We start from the raw sequence: 17,585 nt of genomic DNA on the forward strand, positions 1-17,585 counted from the left end.
ATAATAAATATCCCCAGGCACTTGGTGCTGGCAAGACGCCTTGTCACTGCTGCTCATTACCCGTCCGCCACCCCCAGCTTCCAGGCTGCCCATTAGGTGCTGTGGAGAGAGGAGTCATGAAATGCACCTCCTCCCTGAGTGTGCCTGTCACAGCCTGGGACTGAGGCCATGCGTTTAGGCTGGCGGAAACCAAGTAGAACTTAACTCACAAGACCCAGGCCTAGCTTATTATCTTATTTTTGAGAAACCATGTGACTTTCCAAAAGGTACTTCACTTCCCAGACTCTCAATCTCCTCATTCCTAACACTGAAAAGTCTTTTGTGACATGATGTGAGTCCCTAGTACTCACTATATGGTAGGTAACATTTTCTCTGCTGTTAACTCAAACTCTGGTTTTTTGTTTCCAACAAAAGAGTTCCCTGTGAGTTTGATTTATATTTTCAGCCATATTGTGTCATAGGTTGAACTTGATCTGTTGGAGTGACAGCTGTATATTCTATTATAGTACCACCTAACTTCAGAATGTGCACACGTACACGCACCACATCCACCCATCTACTCCCCTTAAATACATGCACAAAGAAAATCTGGGTAACATGTCAAGGAGCTGAGCAAACTACTTAAAAGGGAGGCGCAGGAATCCAAGTGGAGTGGGAAGGATGCCATAGGGTGGAGGAAGGTTAAAGAGTGAAGGAAAAGAGGCAGGGAAATGGGTGAAACTGAGCCTAGGCAAGGAAAAATTGCAGAGTGCAAATTTTGGTGATCAGAACTACAGAACTGTGATAAGTCTTTTCTAGCCAGAATAGCCAGACTGATTCATGGAAAAGTCCACCACCAGATTTCTTGGTGACCCTGGATCTCACTAAATCTCTTGGTTGGCTGGCCAAAAAGCCTCTGGGACCTACTTGTCTCTGCACCATCCTTCTCCTCATATACCTCCTTGCCAGTCTTTCAGGTGGATGGTGGCATTCGAAGTCAAGCCCTCATGCTTATTGTGTAATAATTTTACCAATGGATTCCACTCTCCAGCTCTGAAATCTCTTTGCTCAATCTCCTGTCCCTTCATTGTGTTCTCTCCAGCTTTCTTGGACACTGGATCTAGAATGTTCCTGTACTGCGTCTGCTCCTAGCGGCCCTACCTTGCTTGACTGTTTAATAACACACTTGCCTAACCTTCCTTGAATGTTAGGAATTTAGCACATCTAAAATCCAAAATCTCTTCATGCTCCCTATGTCCCCCTGGGGAGCCTATGTGTGTGGATGTTCAAACTTTATTTCCATGTCTTTTTCTCCACACAGACTACCATAAATTAGATCATTTTTAAACTTAATTGTTGGGATTAGTCTGGTCCCAGTAAGATTGGTATAATTCTCTGAAGAAGAGGTTGGCAGGGGAAGAACAGAAGTATTGACCATGTAAATATGGAGTGGCATGCAGAGAGGTAGGAAGTAAGATGAATATCCCTGTCCTTACGGAAGAACAGCAGAGCACCACAGTTGCCTCTGGTTTGCACTGAAGATACGGAGACTATTTCAAGTCTAACATGCCAGTAATGTCCAGTTGCTTGACCACAGTAACCATTGCTACTTCAAGCAGCTTCTGTGTGGTGAAGGGGGAAGGTGGGGCATTACTTCATTGGTTCTCTCCCGACTCCACCCTGATTTTAACCATCATTGCTTTTGTGCAATCACTCATTCCCTAGGCCTAATCCTACCCATCTCCCTCAGATTCTTTTCAACTACTTCCTTACTATATTCTACCTGCCCCCACCCTATGGCATCCTTTCCTCTCCACTTGGATTCCAATGCTTCCCTTAGCATTTTAGTAGTTTGCTCAGCTCCTTGACATGCTACCCAGTTTTTCTTTGCGCATGTGTTTGCAGGGAGTAAAAGGGAGGGTGTGTCATGGCTGCGGATGTGCACATGCACATGGGGGTTAGGGAATTACATACTGGGGATTTCCACGTTCCAGAAAGTTAAAGTAGTCTGCAGTGGACTTATTTTAGTTATTTATTTTAGTGCCAAGATCTTTTAGGCCCTAGGTGAACATGAATGAAGAAATCAGTGAGGTTCTTTAACTTTGTAGGGGCTGAATAAGGTGGAGGGTCCATGGGCCATGGCAGTATCAAGGAATGTTGATTGGTTACCATTTCTACTCTTGCTACTGAGGTATTCTGAGAGGTCTTACTCCTCCTTGGGGCAAACACTTGACAGGCAAAGTTCTTTTTTACCTTACCACCTATCAGTGAACAGTGGTATCAGTGTCAGAAATGGAGGCATGTTGACTCATGAACACTGTAAAGTTGTGAGAAAATAAAATGGAACTGTTAGGTTCCTGAGTGTAAATGTAAGACTTTATGCAACTACCTACATGTTTCCTTTTTTCCTGAACTGGCTACTTATTTCTCCTCTTTTTATAATGTTTGAATGGGAAAGGACCTTGGAAACCCTGTAGTTTGGTCATTGTTATGGAAGGGGAAACTCAATATCAGAGAGGGGAAGGGACTTACCCAAGAAAGCGCAGAGGACACAGTGTGAGTTAATGATAAAACAATGATTTGAAGCCCGGTGGGTGTTCCGATTGCCCCTTTCAGATGTCCTTTCCACTATTCTGTGTTTGACTCTCCATCACTGAGGTATATGGTAATTTACCTCAGGAAAGACACACAATCCATGCCCCTGCATGGTTACCAGAACTGGAGGGTATCTCACCTGAAAGACTTGAATTTTTATTAAAAAGTGAATGTGAACCTGGCATTAGAGTGCATACCTATAGTCCCAGCACTAACGTGGCAGAAGCAGGAGGATTGGGGGTCCAAGTCAACTGGCTGCTGTTAGTACTCTGTGTCAAAAACAGTGGAAGTCTAGAAATGGTGTCAGACATCTGTGACCCAGTTGAGGTAGTAGGATTATTAGTCCAAGACTAACTTAGCCAATGTAGTAGGATCGTGAGTTCAAGACTAACCTAATCTATATAATGAGTTTAAAGCCAGCTCTGGTGACAAACAGACCAACCAAATCCAATATGTTGGGGAAGGGCTAAGGAAAAAACCAGAATACTGATGTGAGGAGAGTTGGGACTGGGAATTGGAGGATAGAAAGTGAACTTAGAAAACAGATATTTGGGAAAGGATCTCAATTCTGGAGAAAATGAGGCCCATACAGGGTCGAAGGAAGTGTGACAGGTTAAATGAATCCTATAGAAGGGAATGAATTGCTGAGGAAGAGCTGAAGAAGTTTAGTCCAGAAGTTTCCTGAGGAGTAGCAGAACTCCCAGGGGCTGCTATGGACAGCAGAGGATTTGTTGTGGTCCCAGGGAGCTTAAGGTGTTGAGTGATTGGAAGTCACAGAGAAAAAAGGAGGAGTTCAAATGTCCACAAGCGGGAACTTTCTAACTGACAAGGCTTCCTAGAGAGGGAACTGGGCAGCTCTACTAGGCAACCGGGTTCCCAATAGTGGTAACTCATAGTTCAGAAGCATCTGCTAGGGTGTGGCCCCCCAGTCAAGCTCTGGCTCAGACTGGGGGCGGAGTCAGATGGTCGAAACTTGGAGGGAGGGGGCAGTGAGGAAAGGTGGGGGGGCAGAGTGGGCATGGGTGGGGAGTGGGTGTCTTTGCGGAGTTTTGGCCCCGGGTCTGGCCCCCCACGTGGCCGGAGTAGCCTCTCTGGGCTGGGCAGGGTTGGGCGGGGCGATGCCCGAAGCCGCGGGCAGGCTGGCGGGAGGGCGGGGAGAGGCGCGGAAGCCCGGCCACATAAAGGAGCGAGCAGCGCAACGGGGGCGGCTCTTTCCTGGGTGGGGTTTGTAAAGTCGTGGCCCGTTAGCAGGAAGCGGAGCAGTCGCCCGACGCTAGAGTGGGACCCAATCTGAGCACCCGGTTCTCCCGAGTCCTTGCCGAAGTGTACTGCGCGCTCAGAGCAGCCCGACAGTTTCCAGCCAAACTTCAGCAACTCCTCCCTTGCCGCCACCATGCCGAAGACGGTGAGTGCGGCGGACTGGCGCGGTCGGCCCTGGGGGCTCCAGTTTGACCCTTGCCACTCTATGGCTTCGGGCTTGGTTGGTCTTAGGCCTGCTGGGGATGCTGGGCTGTCCCTTAGGGCCCTAGGAAGGAGGAGATAGTGGGGTCCTAATTTGAGCGCTTTAGGGGGTGACGGGGTGTAAAGACTAAAGTGTGGATAAGGAGTGGCCAGCCTTTCTTGGGTTCCAGTTCCCCGCCTCTGGGATGAAGCAGTGGAAACTCTTTTGAGGGGCTGGATAAACCCCCTTTTCTAACGGGTCGTTGGGCACTGGGAAAACGACTCTACTTTTGAGAACATTTCCCCCGCCCAGGAATTGGCGCCTTTCTGGAGCAAAGCTATCAGTGTCTCAGAAGAGCCCCATGGTTACAGAGAAGCAGGGAGGAGAGAGGAAGTTGCACAGGGCGGATCCCACACACCCATCCACCTTTCCCATAACCGCCCCTCTTCTACCCCACTTCTGCTCTGCCCCCTTCCACGGCTTCACAGCTCCAACTCCTTCCCCTGGGAGATGAGGAAGATGTAGGGGGACTCATCAGCTAGGCTGCTTTTCCCAGGGGTACAAACACTTCATTAGGCACAAGTCTGTGGAGGGGCCCACTCAACCTACTGGAAGACAGGGCAGGTTTCTCTTCCTCTATTCAAAATCCCTGTCAGACATAGTGCCTCTCTGTCCCCTTAGGACCGTTTTGTGAGGTATAGGTTTTCTCCTTTGGGGGCCACACCTATCTAGTGTGGTGGTTGATTTGTGATCTGGTCTCCACCCCACTGGCTGTTGCTACCCGAAGCCTCCTGGGAGTGAGGCCTAGGGGGGCCGGATGCCCAGTAGGGAGGGGTGGGGGAGGGGTATGTGCTTGACTAATGAGCTCTGCTTGCTTTTGTGCAAGTCACGCCAGGTCCTTGCTCATGAAGGCCCTATGACCACCGTGAATTGAATTACTTAGGTGAAGGGGCTTGCTGGGTTCCTGTGTTGTATGTTGCTAGCCTATCCATCTCTCTAGGACTGCCTGAGCTTGGTAGAACTGAGATAGTGTCTAGGATGCTTGAGAAGGGATTAAGGCGCCTGGGAAGAGAAGAGAGCGAATAGACATGGGGAGGTCTTTGTGTCTGTATTGAGGTTTCTTCGCCACCTTATACTATATTCCAGCTACACTACTGAGTCGTCCTTGCCTTCGCAGAACCCAGTTCTTAAGAAACACCAAGCTTTCTTTTTTAAATATGTATTCTAATTTTTTGAGTCAGAGTCCCTTAGTCTTATATAAAATTATACTTTGTGAAAGTATATACGTATGTGAAATTATACTTTGTTCCCTACCTCCACTGCCCTCCTGTCATCTCCTTCACCCCAAGACCTCTGGCAGATTTCCTAACTCCCCTCAGTTAGTCTGACCTTCTGTTTTCTTATCACATGTATTCTGTGGGGCTTTGCAGTGGGGAGGATCTCACCCTATAATCTAGGCTGGCATGGTACTCCCCATGTAATGTAGGTTGCTTTCAGATTTTTGCCAATCTTCCTGCCTCGGCGGTGCTGAGATTACGGGCTTGAGCCACCACATCTGGCTTGTTAAATTGTTTTGATAGAGGATTTGATTCTAGCCAAGGCTGGTTTGAACTCACTTTGTTTTGTAGCCTGAGATATACCTAAAAACTCTTGGAAGTAAATCCTTTTCAAATGAGAGATTCTAAGTTTGAGCCACCACTAAACTCGGCTTCTATTCCTTCAGCTTCTAAGCTGTGTACTTAACCATTTCTAAACTATGAAAGATAGAGAATGGTAGTGTCAAAAATTAAATGCCTTTTTTTGTGTTCGACATGATCAGTTTCACCGTTTAAGCCAATTTCTCTTAGCCAGGGCAGCCTACTTTGAATATGTTGAAATACACCTTTTTGGGACTATTTCTGGTTACTAGTTCCCAAAGTCTGGTCTTGTGTTTTTCAAGGCAAGGTCCTATACTGTTGTAGCAGAGGTAGGCCTCCAGTTTCTAGCCATCTCAACCCAGCCCGCTGAGTGCTAGGATCAGAGAAGCTCTTACAGGTTCTGGTCTCAGTGCCTCACGTGGCAACTTACAACTGCCTGTAACGCCAGTTCCAGGGGATCTAACTCCCTCTTTTGGTGTCCTTAAGCATCAGGCACAAATGTGGTACACATACATGCTGCCAAAACACTCATGAACATAAAATAAAAATAAACTTTTTTTTTTGGAGAAAGTCTTTCCCTTTCAATTCCATCTTTAACTTTTTGTTTTTATTTCCAAGAATTAGGAGACTCACTTAGATTTCCTAAAAAGGAGATTGTTAATTTTCAAGATTTTGAGTTTTTAATTTCAAACTTTAGGATGTATTAAGTGTTACAATTTATTTATTTGCTGAACTGGTTTTATGAAACAGGGTCTCATATATCCTAGGCTAGACTTGAACTTCCACCACCAAAATACTGGGATTTGTTGTCATAAGACCAAGTCCAAGTCTTCCCATTGTCTAGATGGGGGGATTGAAACTGGTGAACGGGGAGAATGGACCATGACTGTTGCAGCATACCAACAGGAAGACTACAACTTGGGTCTAGGTCTTTTTTGAGGTGGGGAGGTCAGTCTTGGAAAAACCTGTTTAGTTTACTGGGATTTAGCAAATCATGGGAAAAAGTGATCAGTGCTCACTGGATGGTACCATCCATGATTGACACAGAGCCCAGCTCCTTGAAGTATTTGAAAACTTCTGGGTCCGCATTCAGCTAAACTTTAACAGGGGCTGTATGAACTGTTGGTTTTCCTGCCATTCCTAGCATTGCTTGAGCCACTGAAGTGGCACTAAAGTGGTACTTGGCGAATAGGGGGCAGAATTTCAGGCTTCTAACCCTTGAACCAGCCCTGCCTGTAGACTTGAGGGTGGGGCAAAGGATCAGGAATGAAGGTCGTGTGGGAGGCTTCTGTCTCTGTCTGCTGCACCTCCCCACCATCTCTTTTTTGGAAACAGTTGCTGTGTAGCCCTCAGGGGCCTATAAAATAGGTTGGTCTTTTCTTTTTTTTTTTTTTTTTTTTTTTGGTTGTTGGTGTTTTAACTCAGAGCAATCCTCTTGACTCTGCTTCAGAATTTCTGGAATTATAGGTGTGAACTACCACCTGAGGGTGTTTTGTTTTTGTTTTGAGACAGAGTCATGCTCTGTACAGCCCAAATTGGCCTTGATTCCAGACAATCCTATTTCTATCTCTCTAATGATGAAATTATATAGTCTGCACGCACACACACACACACACACACACACAGGAGTGGACATCAAAGGGCAAAGTTTCGGGAGTCTGTTCTCCTCACTATGGGATCTGGCAATAAAGTGGTCAGCTTTGGCTGCTAAGTGGGTTACCCTTTGAGCCATCTTGGACATCACTCGATTTGTTTGTAACGGAGTATCATGATGCCCACTTTGGATTCCAACAAGATATATAGGCAAGGATGACCTTGAACTCTGTATCTTCCCACCCCAGCCTCCCTTATACTAGGATAACAGATGATGTTACAGTGTCTACGCTTTTCTCCACTCTTGATTTTCCAATTTGCTGAACCCTTTGTGGAAGTCTAGATAGTAGAGAACAGAACAGGCACCATCTTGGGGATTTCATTTATACCTACTCATGAAAAATCTCTTGCACAGAGAGGGAAAAGTCAAGGCACAAAATAGCCTCTACTTTTTTCTTGGGGGGAAGGTTGCTCTCTCAGTCAGTGATGCATTATTCTCTAAGTGCCGTAATGGCGGCCTGTAAGGGAAGTGTTATCAGGCATGGTAGCTCATGCCTGTAATTGTAGCACTTGGGAGGATAGAAAGAAGATTGTAGTGAGTTTGAGGCCAGCTTGAGTTATAGAGTGAGGCTGTCTAACCCTCCCCCCCCCAAAAAAAACCCTAACAGTGAACCAAAAAAAAAAAAGCGGTGCCTTTTCTTCTGTCTGATACTGTAATCCTACTGCTTTACTAGATTGTGGAGATGGAAGGGACATTTAGAGGTCATTTAGTCTTTCCCCATGCTTCCAAATCTAATTCTCTATGGATGAGAAGTGATGACAGCTACAATTATTCTGAACTCTGTTCTAATAGTGTTGCTTAGCAACAGTCTTTCTTAGGTTCCATTGTATATTCCAGGGAGTCCACCCCCTGCCCCCACTGGAATTTCTAGGCTCAGGGTCCCTGGAGGGGGAGCACTGGCTACGAGCAGTACTATCAGGGTTGGGCTTTTCATGGCCACACTGGGTCTGATCTTTGAAGATAGATCCTGACTCTGATCTTTGAAAGATAGAACTGAGTTTATCATGTGCTTCTTTCTTAACTTCAATCTTTTCTGCTACCCCACCTCATTCCTCTGTCCCTTAAAGAAGGAAAAAAACAACCAAACAAATGAACAGTACAAAGGTGGTCTTCCTTGGGGCTGTCTGTTGGTCAGGTCATGATGAGGATGGTTTTTTATAATTGACTGGCTTTGCTGTTCATCCCTTTTACTTCATGCTTGATAGAGCTGAAAAACTTTGCAGTTCCAGGTTCTAATTTGTGATAGAGGATCTCTTGGTTTGGAGGGTTAGCTCAGCATTACATGAACAAGGATCGTGGGTGTTGGGAAATAGAAAGTAAAACTCAACTTAGAATATTCGTCCTCATTCTATATAAGGAGATGAGATGCTCTTTGATTTTTAAAGACTTATTATGTGTTATTTATATTTGAACAAAAAAAATTTCCTTGAAGCTTGGTGGTGGTGGCACACATCTTTAATCCCAGCATTTCAGAAGCAGAGGCAGGCTGATCTCTGTGAGTTTGAGGGCTTCCTGGTCTACAGAACTAGTCCCAGGACAGCCAGGGACACACAGAGGGACTCTGTTTCAAACAAACAAACAAACAAACAAACAAACAAACAATTTCTTTGAAAGTGTTCCTGAGACTTTTAAAGGAATTCTGTGAATATATAGATACTTGCCAATAGCTGAAATTCTAAATGTTGCCTGAGTCTATAAAATTAAACAGATATCCTCCTAAATTTTGTTTTTCGTTTTTGAAACCCTAAGTTTCTGTTGATCCAGATTGGTCTAGAATGCATGAGAATATCCTGACTCAGCCTCCTAAAAATATCTTCTTTCTTCTTTTTTTTTTTTTTTTTCGGAGCTGGGGACCGAACCCAGGGCCTTGCGCTTGCTAGGCAAGCGCTCTACCACTGAGCTAAATCCCCAACCCCTCCTAAAAATATCTTAAGTTGTCATATTAAGCAGCGGACTGAGGAGTGTTCTCAGTTTCCTTAACATTTTGTTAAATCTACAAATATATACTACTGAGTTACTCTAAGTTAATCACGTTCATCAAATTTTGACAGCAGCAAAACTGAGATTAAGTTCTAACTGAAGAAGAAAGTCTAGGCATGTGGTATAGGCCTACAATCCCAGTACTTGAGAAGTAGAGGCAGGGTGATCAGAGTTTAGAGTTATTCCCTACCAAATAATGAGTTTGTAGCCAGCTTGGGCTACAACTTTCAACAGAAAGGTTATCCAAATAAAGTAGGCCATTAGCTAATTCCTTTTTTGTCTGCTCTCAGTATCTCTTCAATTTGTCACAAGGGACCTGTGCCAGTAATAGGTAAACTTTAGGAACCCTTCTAATACTGATATTCTTGATAGCCTTGATGGCACGCTGGTCCATAGCCTTGGATACCTTTTTTTTCATATGCATTTGTTCAGATAGTCTTTAGAATTTGAGCACCTCTGATGTGCTAGAGGATACCAGAGATACAGAGTTCACACAGTGCTTGTCCAAAGATAATTTATCTTGTCTTTCTATATTTCTGCAGTATTGTTTGTTGAGTACCAGTATAGAATGTAGAGTTTCTGGTTCATTGCATTAGATTTTGCCACTAATACTGGCATTAGGACTCTTGACTATTCATTTCTCCATTGAGTTTTGAGTTTTTGGCTGTTTTGTATTGTTTTTGTATTAAATAATTCACTTTACATCCTGATTGGAGCTCCCCTCCTAGTCCCACCCTCATTACCCTCCGCCATTACCCCCTCTCCTTCTCCCCAGAGGAAGGGAAGCCGACCTTGGGTACCACCCCACCCTGGGACATCAAGTTGAAGCAGGAGTAGGCACATCCATTCTGTTTTTTTTTTTTAGAAAGAAACTAAGTGAAACTACATTATGAAGGTGGTATGTTTATCGAAGAGCTCTTGGCAAACAGGAAAAGGTTTATTAGAGTTGGGTGTAGTGGCTTCTGCCTATAATTCCAGCACTCTGCGACTGAGGCAGGAAGATGTGAGGTTGAGGTCAGTTTAGGCTACATAATGAATTCAATGTCAGCCTGAATAACATAACAAAACCCTGTCTTCATAAACAAAGAAATAATACCTTTGTAGCTTTCTCTTCCTCTCTTTTCATATTGTATAGTGCCTGTTTAATAGCATCATATAGATTTCCTCTAGTTTTGCTGAAAAGTTAGGGAGATACTAGGCTCCTTTTGCAGGGGAGAAAGCTCTTAAAACAGAGAAGGATGACTTACTTCTTTTTGTCTCCAAGTGTTGGGATTATAGGCATGTGACACCACATGTAGCTGGAAGTTTTGAAGAACTATCTCTAATTTATTTCTAACTATAGTTGAGCAGTTAGATATATTGGTCAGTATTGAAAGGGTTGTGAGGATAAACAAATCTTGTAAATCGTGTGCTACCAGTGAATGGAGGACTAGGTACCGTGGGGTCCGGATTTCAAATAAAGGCATCCACACTTGGAGTATCCCAGGGCTTCCTCAGCCTCAAGATTCGATTTAGCTAATTGTTTTTAGATGACCAAGGTTTCTCACAGGAGTATGCTGAGCTACAGAACATCTGAGCTGCCTTTTACAGTTCAACCATCATGGTGCAGATGAGCACACCGAATCCCACAATAAGAAAGACATTTCAGTGAGCTGATAATAGGGCCAGGGCAGCCTGCCTGAGGCCAATATATGAGAGGATGTTTAGTGTTCTCTGACTCAGCTGGGGGTGACTTGACCATCCTGTTAGTGACTGTACAGCACTCCCCAGGGAGTTTTAAAGATGGAGATGATTTAAATCCTGGATGTTTCTTTGGAACTCTACAGTACTTCCTAGCTGTTTTTTCTTGACTGTGAAAGGTGGTAGAAGACAGATGGTCGAAGGGCATAGGGAGAGGATATTTGGCCATTTTCCTTGAGACTAGGCCTTACTGTCCTAAGAGTCCTATTTTTCTTGCAACGACATTTCTAGCCCAGGTTGAACTTGACCAAGTTATGTAGCTAAGGATGGCCTTGTATATCCTCTTGCTTTCACGTGCCCTTCAACTGCTGGGATTACAGGTGATCACTATCGTGACCGAAGTTTTTAATCCTTTAAAATTATTCTTTTGTGTACTGTACATGTTTCTATGTATATGTGTTTGCATGCATGCTTGAGCATCCACATGTGGCATTGCCTATGGTATGTATGGAGGACAGAGGACAACTTGTAAGAGTCAGTTCTCTCCTTCCACCATGTTGAACTTAGGTCCATCAGGCCATCTCTATGCCCTTGGTTTTTGTTTTGAAACAGATCTCATGTAGCCCAGGTTGGCCTTGAACGTCCTATGTAACTGAGATCTGGCTTTGAATTTCTGACTACCTCTGTCTCCTAAGAGTTGGGAATACAGAGTTGACGTCCACGCCTATCAAGGTCTGACCTCTTTGAATTCAAGCTTGATCTGTCTATTGTACTATGGTTAGAAGAACACTTGTCTTTCTAATTTAATGATAATATTTGGTGCTGTAGCAACCATTTTAATGTAGTCCAGAATTGTCTGATCTCAGCTCTCAACTATTAACTCTAGGTATTTTGCTAGTAGGTCAAGTTTTGGGTTGTTGGGGTGGGGGTTCAGGATTTCATAGAAAGGATATAGTATTGAAAGGTACAGATTCCAGAATTAGACTGCTTGAACTCACATTCTAAACACTCACCTGTGTGACCAATGAGTTGTTCCTAACATGCACAAGGCCTTGGGTTGAATCTCCAGAGCTAAAAGAAAAAGGAGCTAAGTAGCTACCCAAGGTATAACTCATTAATCACATAGCTGCAATTTGAATCCAAGCTTTCTGATTCTATTTCCCTCTGATTTCCCTCTCCATCTCTTTTTTCTTTTTTCTTTTTTTTTTTTTTCCGGAGCTGGGGACCGAACCCAGGGCCTTCCGCTTGCTAGGCAAGCGCTCTACCACTGAGCTAAATCCCCAACCCCCCTCTCCATCTCTATACTCTTTCTCCTTATCCCCTTTTGCCAGTCCCTCGAATCTGTTTTGTTGTTATTTGTTTCTTTGTTTTGCTTCTGTTTTTGTTTTGTGACATTCTTTTATAGAATAGGCTGGCCTTGAACTTGCAACCATCCTTCTGCTTCTGCTTCCAGAGTGCTACCATCCATGCCTGAACTTTTTTTTTTGAGTGGAGATGTAGTAGGTGGCTTAAACTCATCTCTGAACTCTGGTTTCAAGTGGTTTCCTTCTGTTTTGGCCTTCTGAATAGCTAGGACCATAGGTATGGAACAAACATGCCTTAGTAGGTTACGTCTGAGCCTTCTTTTCTTCAACTATAATTTAACAAGATGATAACTGCTTCCTAGGGTTGTGCTGATTAAGTGAGATGATTTATATAAAGTGCTTATAACTGTGCCTAGCAACTAATGGTGTCATATAAATGTAACCACCAATTATTATTAATATGTTCAGCCATCTATTAGGAGCTCAATTTTCATAACTTATTGATTGTTACTATTACTGTAATTATTACTATTACTATAAAGAATATAAATACAGTGAATAGAGAATACAATTCATACCTTTAAAAATTTCCAATTTAATTGGAGATTTAGGGCTAACTCATTCTTAGAAACAGTTTGATAAAAATATAATGTATTTTCTATAGATTTTAATAAGGAGTTTACTGGGACATTAATGGTGTTTTAAAGAGGTAAATACTTGGGGCCGCTGGCCACTTTGGGTGGGGAAATGATAGGATTATTATATAAAGGTATAAATTTTATATAATAGTTTTAGGCCAGTGTCCCTTTTAGATTGTTCTTTCTTCACTGGTAAACATTCTGAAAGGTCTGTGAAGGATACTGTACCTTGAGGTTTCTGAAACCAGGAGAATTAATTCTAGTAAAATCTGTTATTTTTCTTGCCCAAATAAGTTTCTAAATGGCTTCAGGAGATGGTTTAGTGGATGAAGTAAGGGCCTAGGTTTGGATTCCCAGAGCCCATGTGAAGGGTACATCTGCAGTTCCTGAGCTCCTACTTCAAGACGTGAGGCAGAGACAGGAGAATTCTGGAAGCAAATGGGCCATGTGGTCCAGAACGAAGTAGCAGAAACAAACAAGGCACTGTCCTTCATAAGGGGAAGCCTAGGTTTGATAACTGAGGTCATCCTTTGGTTCTCTACATGCATTTTGTGGCATGCACACACACCTTCATGCACAAATGATGAAAAATGGCTTCTTCCTTCATGTGTCTGATTGAACTAAATTAAGAAATAGAACTCAGTGAAGACTTTGTATTCTCCCATTGGCTTTGCTGTGAGGTGAAGTGTTTGGTCGAAAAATATGGAGGGATTGTTTCTCAATGAGCAATTGTGACGGATAGAGGAGTCCGATGCTTTCTGATCATAGCCTACCTACAGAATGGGCACCTTGAACTCGGAGACAGATATTTTGGTGTACGTTTTCAAGTACAGCTCTTTGGGTATGCCTAACCTCAGAAATAGCAGATCTAATACTGTCTTCACACTTACCTTTTGCTTGTGAAAATTTGATAGAAAATTTGTCTGATGATACCAATTGAGGCAAATTATGGGAATCATTAAGGTTTGAACATTTGGTGATACAGGGCAAAGTAAGGTCCTGAAAATTTATATGTTGGTTATGTATTTGGGAGATAATAGGGGTCAACACCATTGAGAGGACTAAAGTTTATCTATTGGGCATGGGGCATTGTATTCTCTTTAGTTTTGGTCTCCCTTAGAAATATAGACTGAATAATGTAGCCTCATAATTATTACTTTTTTAAAAAAGCTCTTAGCATATGACCAAGGTGGCCTGAAACTCAAGAAATTTACCTTCCTCTGTCTCCTGAAGTCTGAGATTAAGGGCAAGCCTGGAAAAGCCATGTTATTTTTAAGATAGCTGAAATAGTTTCTGATCTTATCATTTTGTTCTAGTCTGCTCCAATCCCTGGTTCCAGTCTTTTTTCAAAAACCTCAAGCTGGGTATTTAATTAAGTGCACCTAAAGGCTCTTTATTCCTTGTTATAATGTTTAATTAATCTGTGGTATAGGGTTGGAGGTGTCAAGGGAACATCCAGTATGATTGTCATTAATTAAGAAACATAAGTTCTTGCTACCTTCAAGGGTTTAAAATAAGCTAAACTCCGTCTCAACCATCATTTGGTTTTATTTTACTAAAACCAAAAGTTATCTTGCCTTTTTGCCTTTGGATTTGCTTTTTTTCCCTGTAGCACGAAAATATCAGCAGCATCAGAAATGATAAATGTAGAACTTCCTTCCCCAGATTCTTTATTTCCCTTGGTCCCTGGGGCATGGCGAATGTAGAATACACTTGGCAAGAATGTTGGCCATTTTGCTTTGGGTTTACTTTCCTTCTCTGCTATGGGTGCTTGGAGGGCTGCTTATGAAGTGGTTGAGCTGGGTCTGGGAACAATTTAGCTTATTTGCCTTTCTTCAATAGCCTAGGCATTTTCCTATGATTGGGAGCTTGCCTCCTGGCCAAAGGCCAATTGCCAGAGGAAACCAGTGACTAAAGGCTTCCTCCCCGTGATGTCACCTTCTGGAACCATTCCTCATGATTCCTCATGAGTCGAGTGACCTTATTTGGCTATTTTTGCCCCCATCAAATACTCACCTTCCCTCAACCAATTTCCTGTTCTTCATAACAGGGGCCACCTTCTTCAAGGTTTTGCAATGCTACCTGTAAACGTTTCTCCTCAGGGCTCTGAGAGGAGGAGGGATGGGAAGTGAGAAGGATGAGACAGGGTGACAGGGCGGGGGGGGGGGGGGAGGTTCTGGAATGATTGTGATTTCTCCACCCTGCTTTCTTATCTCTTCTTTCCCACTTGTCCCTGCATAGTTACCTGCCTTTAGTTTCTTACCAAGCTCTCTGGCAGCTTAAGTGTGGTCTTGCTTGACCTGAAAAGGCATAGGAGGTGGGGTAGGGCTAGGGCTCAGGCTCTAAGCATCTGAAGGTATTTTTTTGGAGTAGGTAAAACTTTCCAATTAGTAAGGCCAAGTCTTGGCATGTACCTGTTCTATGCCTGGGTCACTCTAGGCTTTCTCAGATTAGGTTAGAAAAACAGAACTTTTGACGCATAAAGCTTCAGGCATTTGTCTCATTCATTATTTTTTTTCCTGCTTTGAGACTTTGTTTTCAGATTTATTGATTTTATTCTATGTGTTTTGCCTGCCTGTATGTATGTCTGTGTAACACGTGTATGCCTGGTGCCTGAGAAGGTCAGAAGAGGGCATCAGATCCCCTGGATCTGGAGTTAAGGATGGTTGTGACTGCCATGGGGATGCTGGGCACTGAGCCTGGATCCTCTGCAACAACATGAGCTCCTCAGTTTTCTGCTTTTTAATAGAAACTGTAGAGTGGAAGCAGTAGGAGCCTGAATTAGGATATCTATCTGGTTTTAGCTTCATCTGGGTGACCTTGGACAAATAATTTTCACACCTTAATTTCTTTATATGGGAAACATATTCTGATAACGTGTTTACAACCTAAAGAGAATAGGAAGATAGTTATGTAACAACAGAGAGCAGTAAGTATTTGAGGTTCTCCTGCCTCCTTTAAAAAAACATTGGAAGATGTTTTCTCTCCTAGATATCAGTAGGGAAACAGACTCTATTTCCAGGAGCCCTACTATGGGGACAATGAATTGGGGAAACAGTTATTGACAGTGAACCTTGGGCAAAGCACTTCATTCCACTCTGAAGACTAGAGTTGGTGGCTATTTTTGGTTATTGATGACTCCAGAGAGAATAGAAGACCCTTGAAATAGCCATACTTTTATCTGGAAAGGGATGACCAAGAAACAAACCCAAACTGATTGCAGAGGAGATCTTATTTCCTCTCTCTTCATAGCCTTTTTGGGGCTATGGGATTACTTTTATTTTAAGTCTTAAATTACTAAGATTTCCTCTTGTCTGAGTCACTGGTCATCTCTACTGCCCTTGTAGAGAGAAAGCTATATGCGTGGCATTGGGTGGAACAGAGGAACAATTTCTAGCCAGGGAGTTTATTACCCCATAATCCCTATTTCCATGTTTAGTGTTGGGCTTTATCTGATTCTGCATTATGTGAATATTGTGGTAGACTGATAGATCAAGGGCGAGGAAATTATAAACTTGTTGTGAAGGTATGTTACATTGAGCATGAAAAAGGATATACTTTTACTTCTTATCCTCTCTGTCTTTGGTCCAGTACTTGCTTATGAATCCCACACTGTGTCCCAGCCTTTTAAAAAGTGGCCCTGAACATGAACCTCATGGACTCGGAAGTATTGCTATCTTCTTTCTTTTAGAAGGATTTTCTGAGGCAGCTAACATAAAGATGCCTTAGTTGTATGAATGCTGTTTGGGACAAGTTTCTTTCCCACAATCGAGTGGAATAGTTTCTGGCTCACAGTTTCTTTTGGCTTTGTTGGTAGTTTCTCCTTTTTTCATGGCCCCCACATGGTATCTACCAGTTGAAGGGGTAGATCAAAATGGCTTCTGGTGAGAGAGTGTAGGCAAGCAAGGTCCGTGAAGGAAAGTAATGTGCAGGTAAACAGAAGAAGAATGGGCCTTTATTTTTGTATTTCCTCCTTTTGTAAAATGCCCCATGGCATGTGAGCATGGTTAGCACATGCAGAGAACAATGTTTCAAAAAGCCACTACTTTGATATATTAGTTCTTATTTATATTTTTTGTTGTGTGTTACATTTGTACCTTAGTTTGTCTATGGCACAGTGGTTTGTACATAAGAATTCCTACTTCTCTATACCCCAGCAAATCCATTACTAAAAATATGATTGGATACACATACATTTAGGATTATTTTTTCTCCATAATTTTGACATTCCAAGCTGTGTAGTCCACACTGGCCTTTAACTTGGGGAAATTGTCCTGTCTCAGGCCCTGGGAATATTCCCCTATTTCTTGGGTGGTGTAGGCCCAAGGATTGAGAACAAGATCAATCTTTGTTTCAAAGTGAGTTGTAGGCCAGCCTAAGGTACATGATACCTGAACTAAAAAAAAGGAATATTTTAATGGCCTTGTAAAATTCCATCCAATGACTATATGTTTTTATAGACATGTTGAGCTTCCAAACTTTTCTTTTTATTTAGTAAACTTATGGCTTTTAAAACTTCTAGTTCCCCTTACCTCAAGAAGTGACTATCTCTAGATGCCCATTGTTAGAGACATACAAAATTTCTTTCTTTCTTTTTATGTGTATTTGATACAGGATCTCTTACAGTCACTCCATTGTATCCTTAAGTTCAATATGTATCTAAGAATCCAAGGATGA

General features: G+C 42.8%; 1 protein-coding gene across 1 annotated transcript in view; it reads left to right on the forward strand.

Moving 5' to 3' along the window:
* Window positions 1–3,868: 3,868 nt before the first annotated feature.
* The window catches only part of Msn (moesin), a 67,853-nt gene continuing 54,136 nt past the window's right edge, over window positions 3,869–17,585 (forward strand). Inside the window, exon 1 of the mRNA NM_030863.2 lies at window positions 3,869–3,979. Coding sequence (NP_110490.2) covers window positions 3,968–3,979 — 12 coding nt within the window. The 5' untranslated portion in view covers window positions 3,869–3,967. The remainder of the gene's footprint in view (window positions 3,980–17,585) is intronic.

This window comes from Rattus norvegicus, chromosome X (genome assembly GCF_021556685.1).
Source record: "Rattus norvegicus strain SHRSP/BbbUtx chromosome X, alternate assembly SHRSP_T2T, whole genome shotgun sequence".
NCBI lineage: Eukaryota > Metazoa > Chordata > Mammalia > Rodentia > Muridae > Rattus > Rattus norvegicus.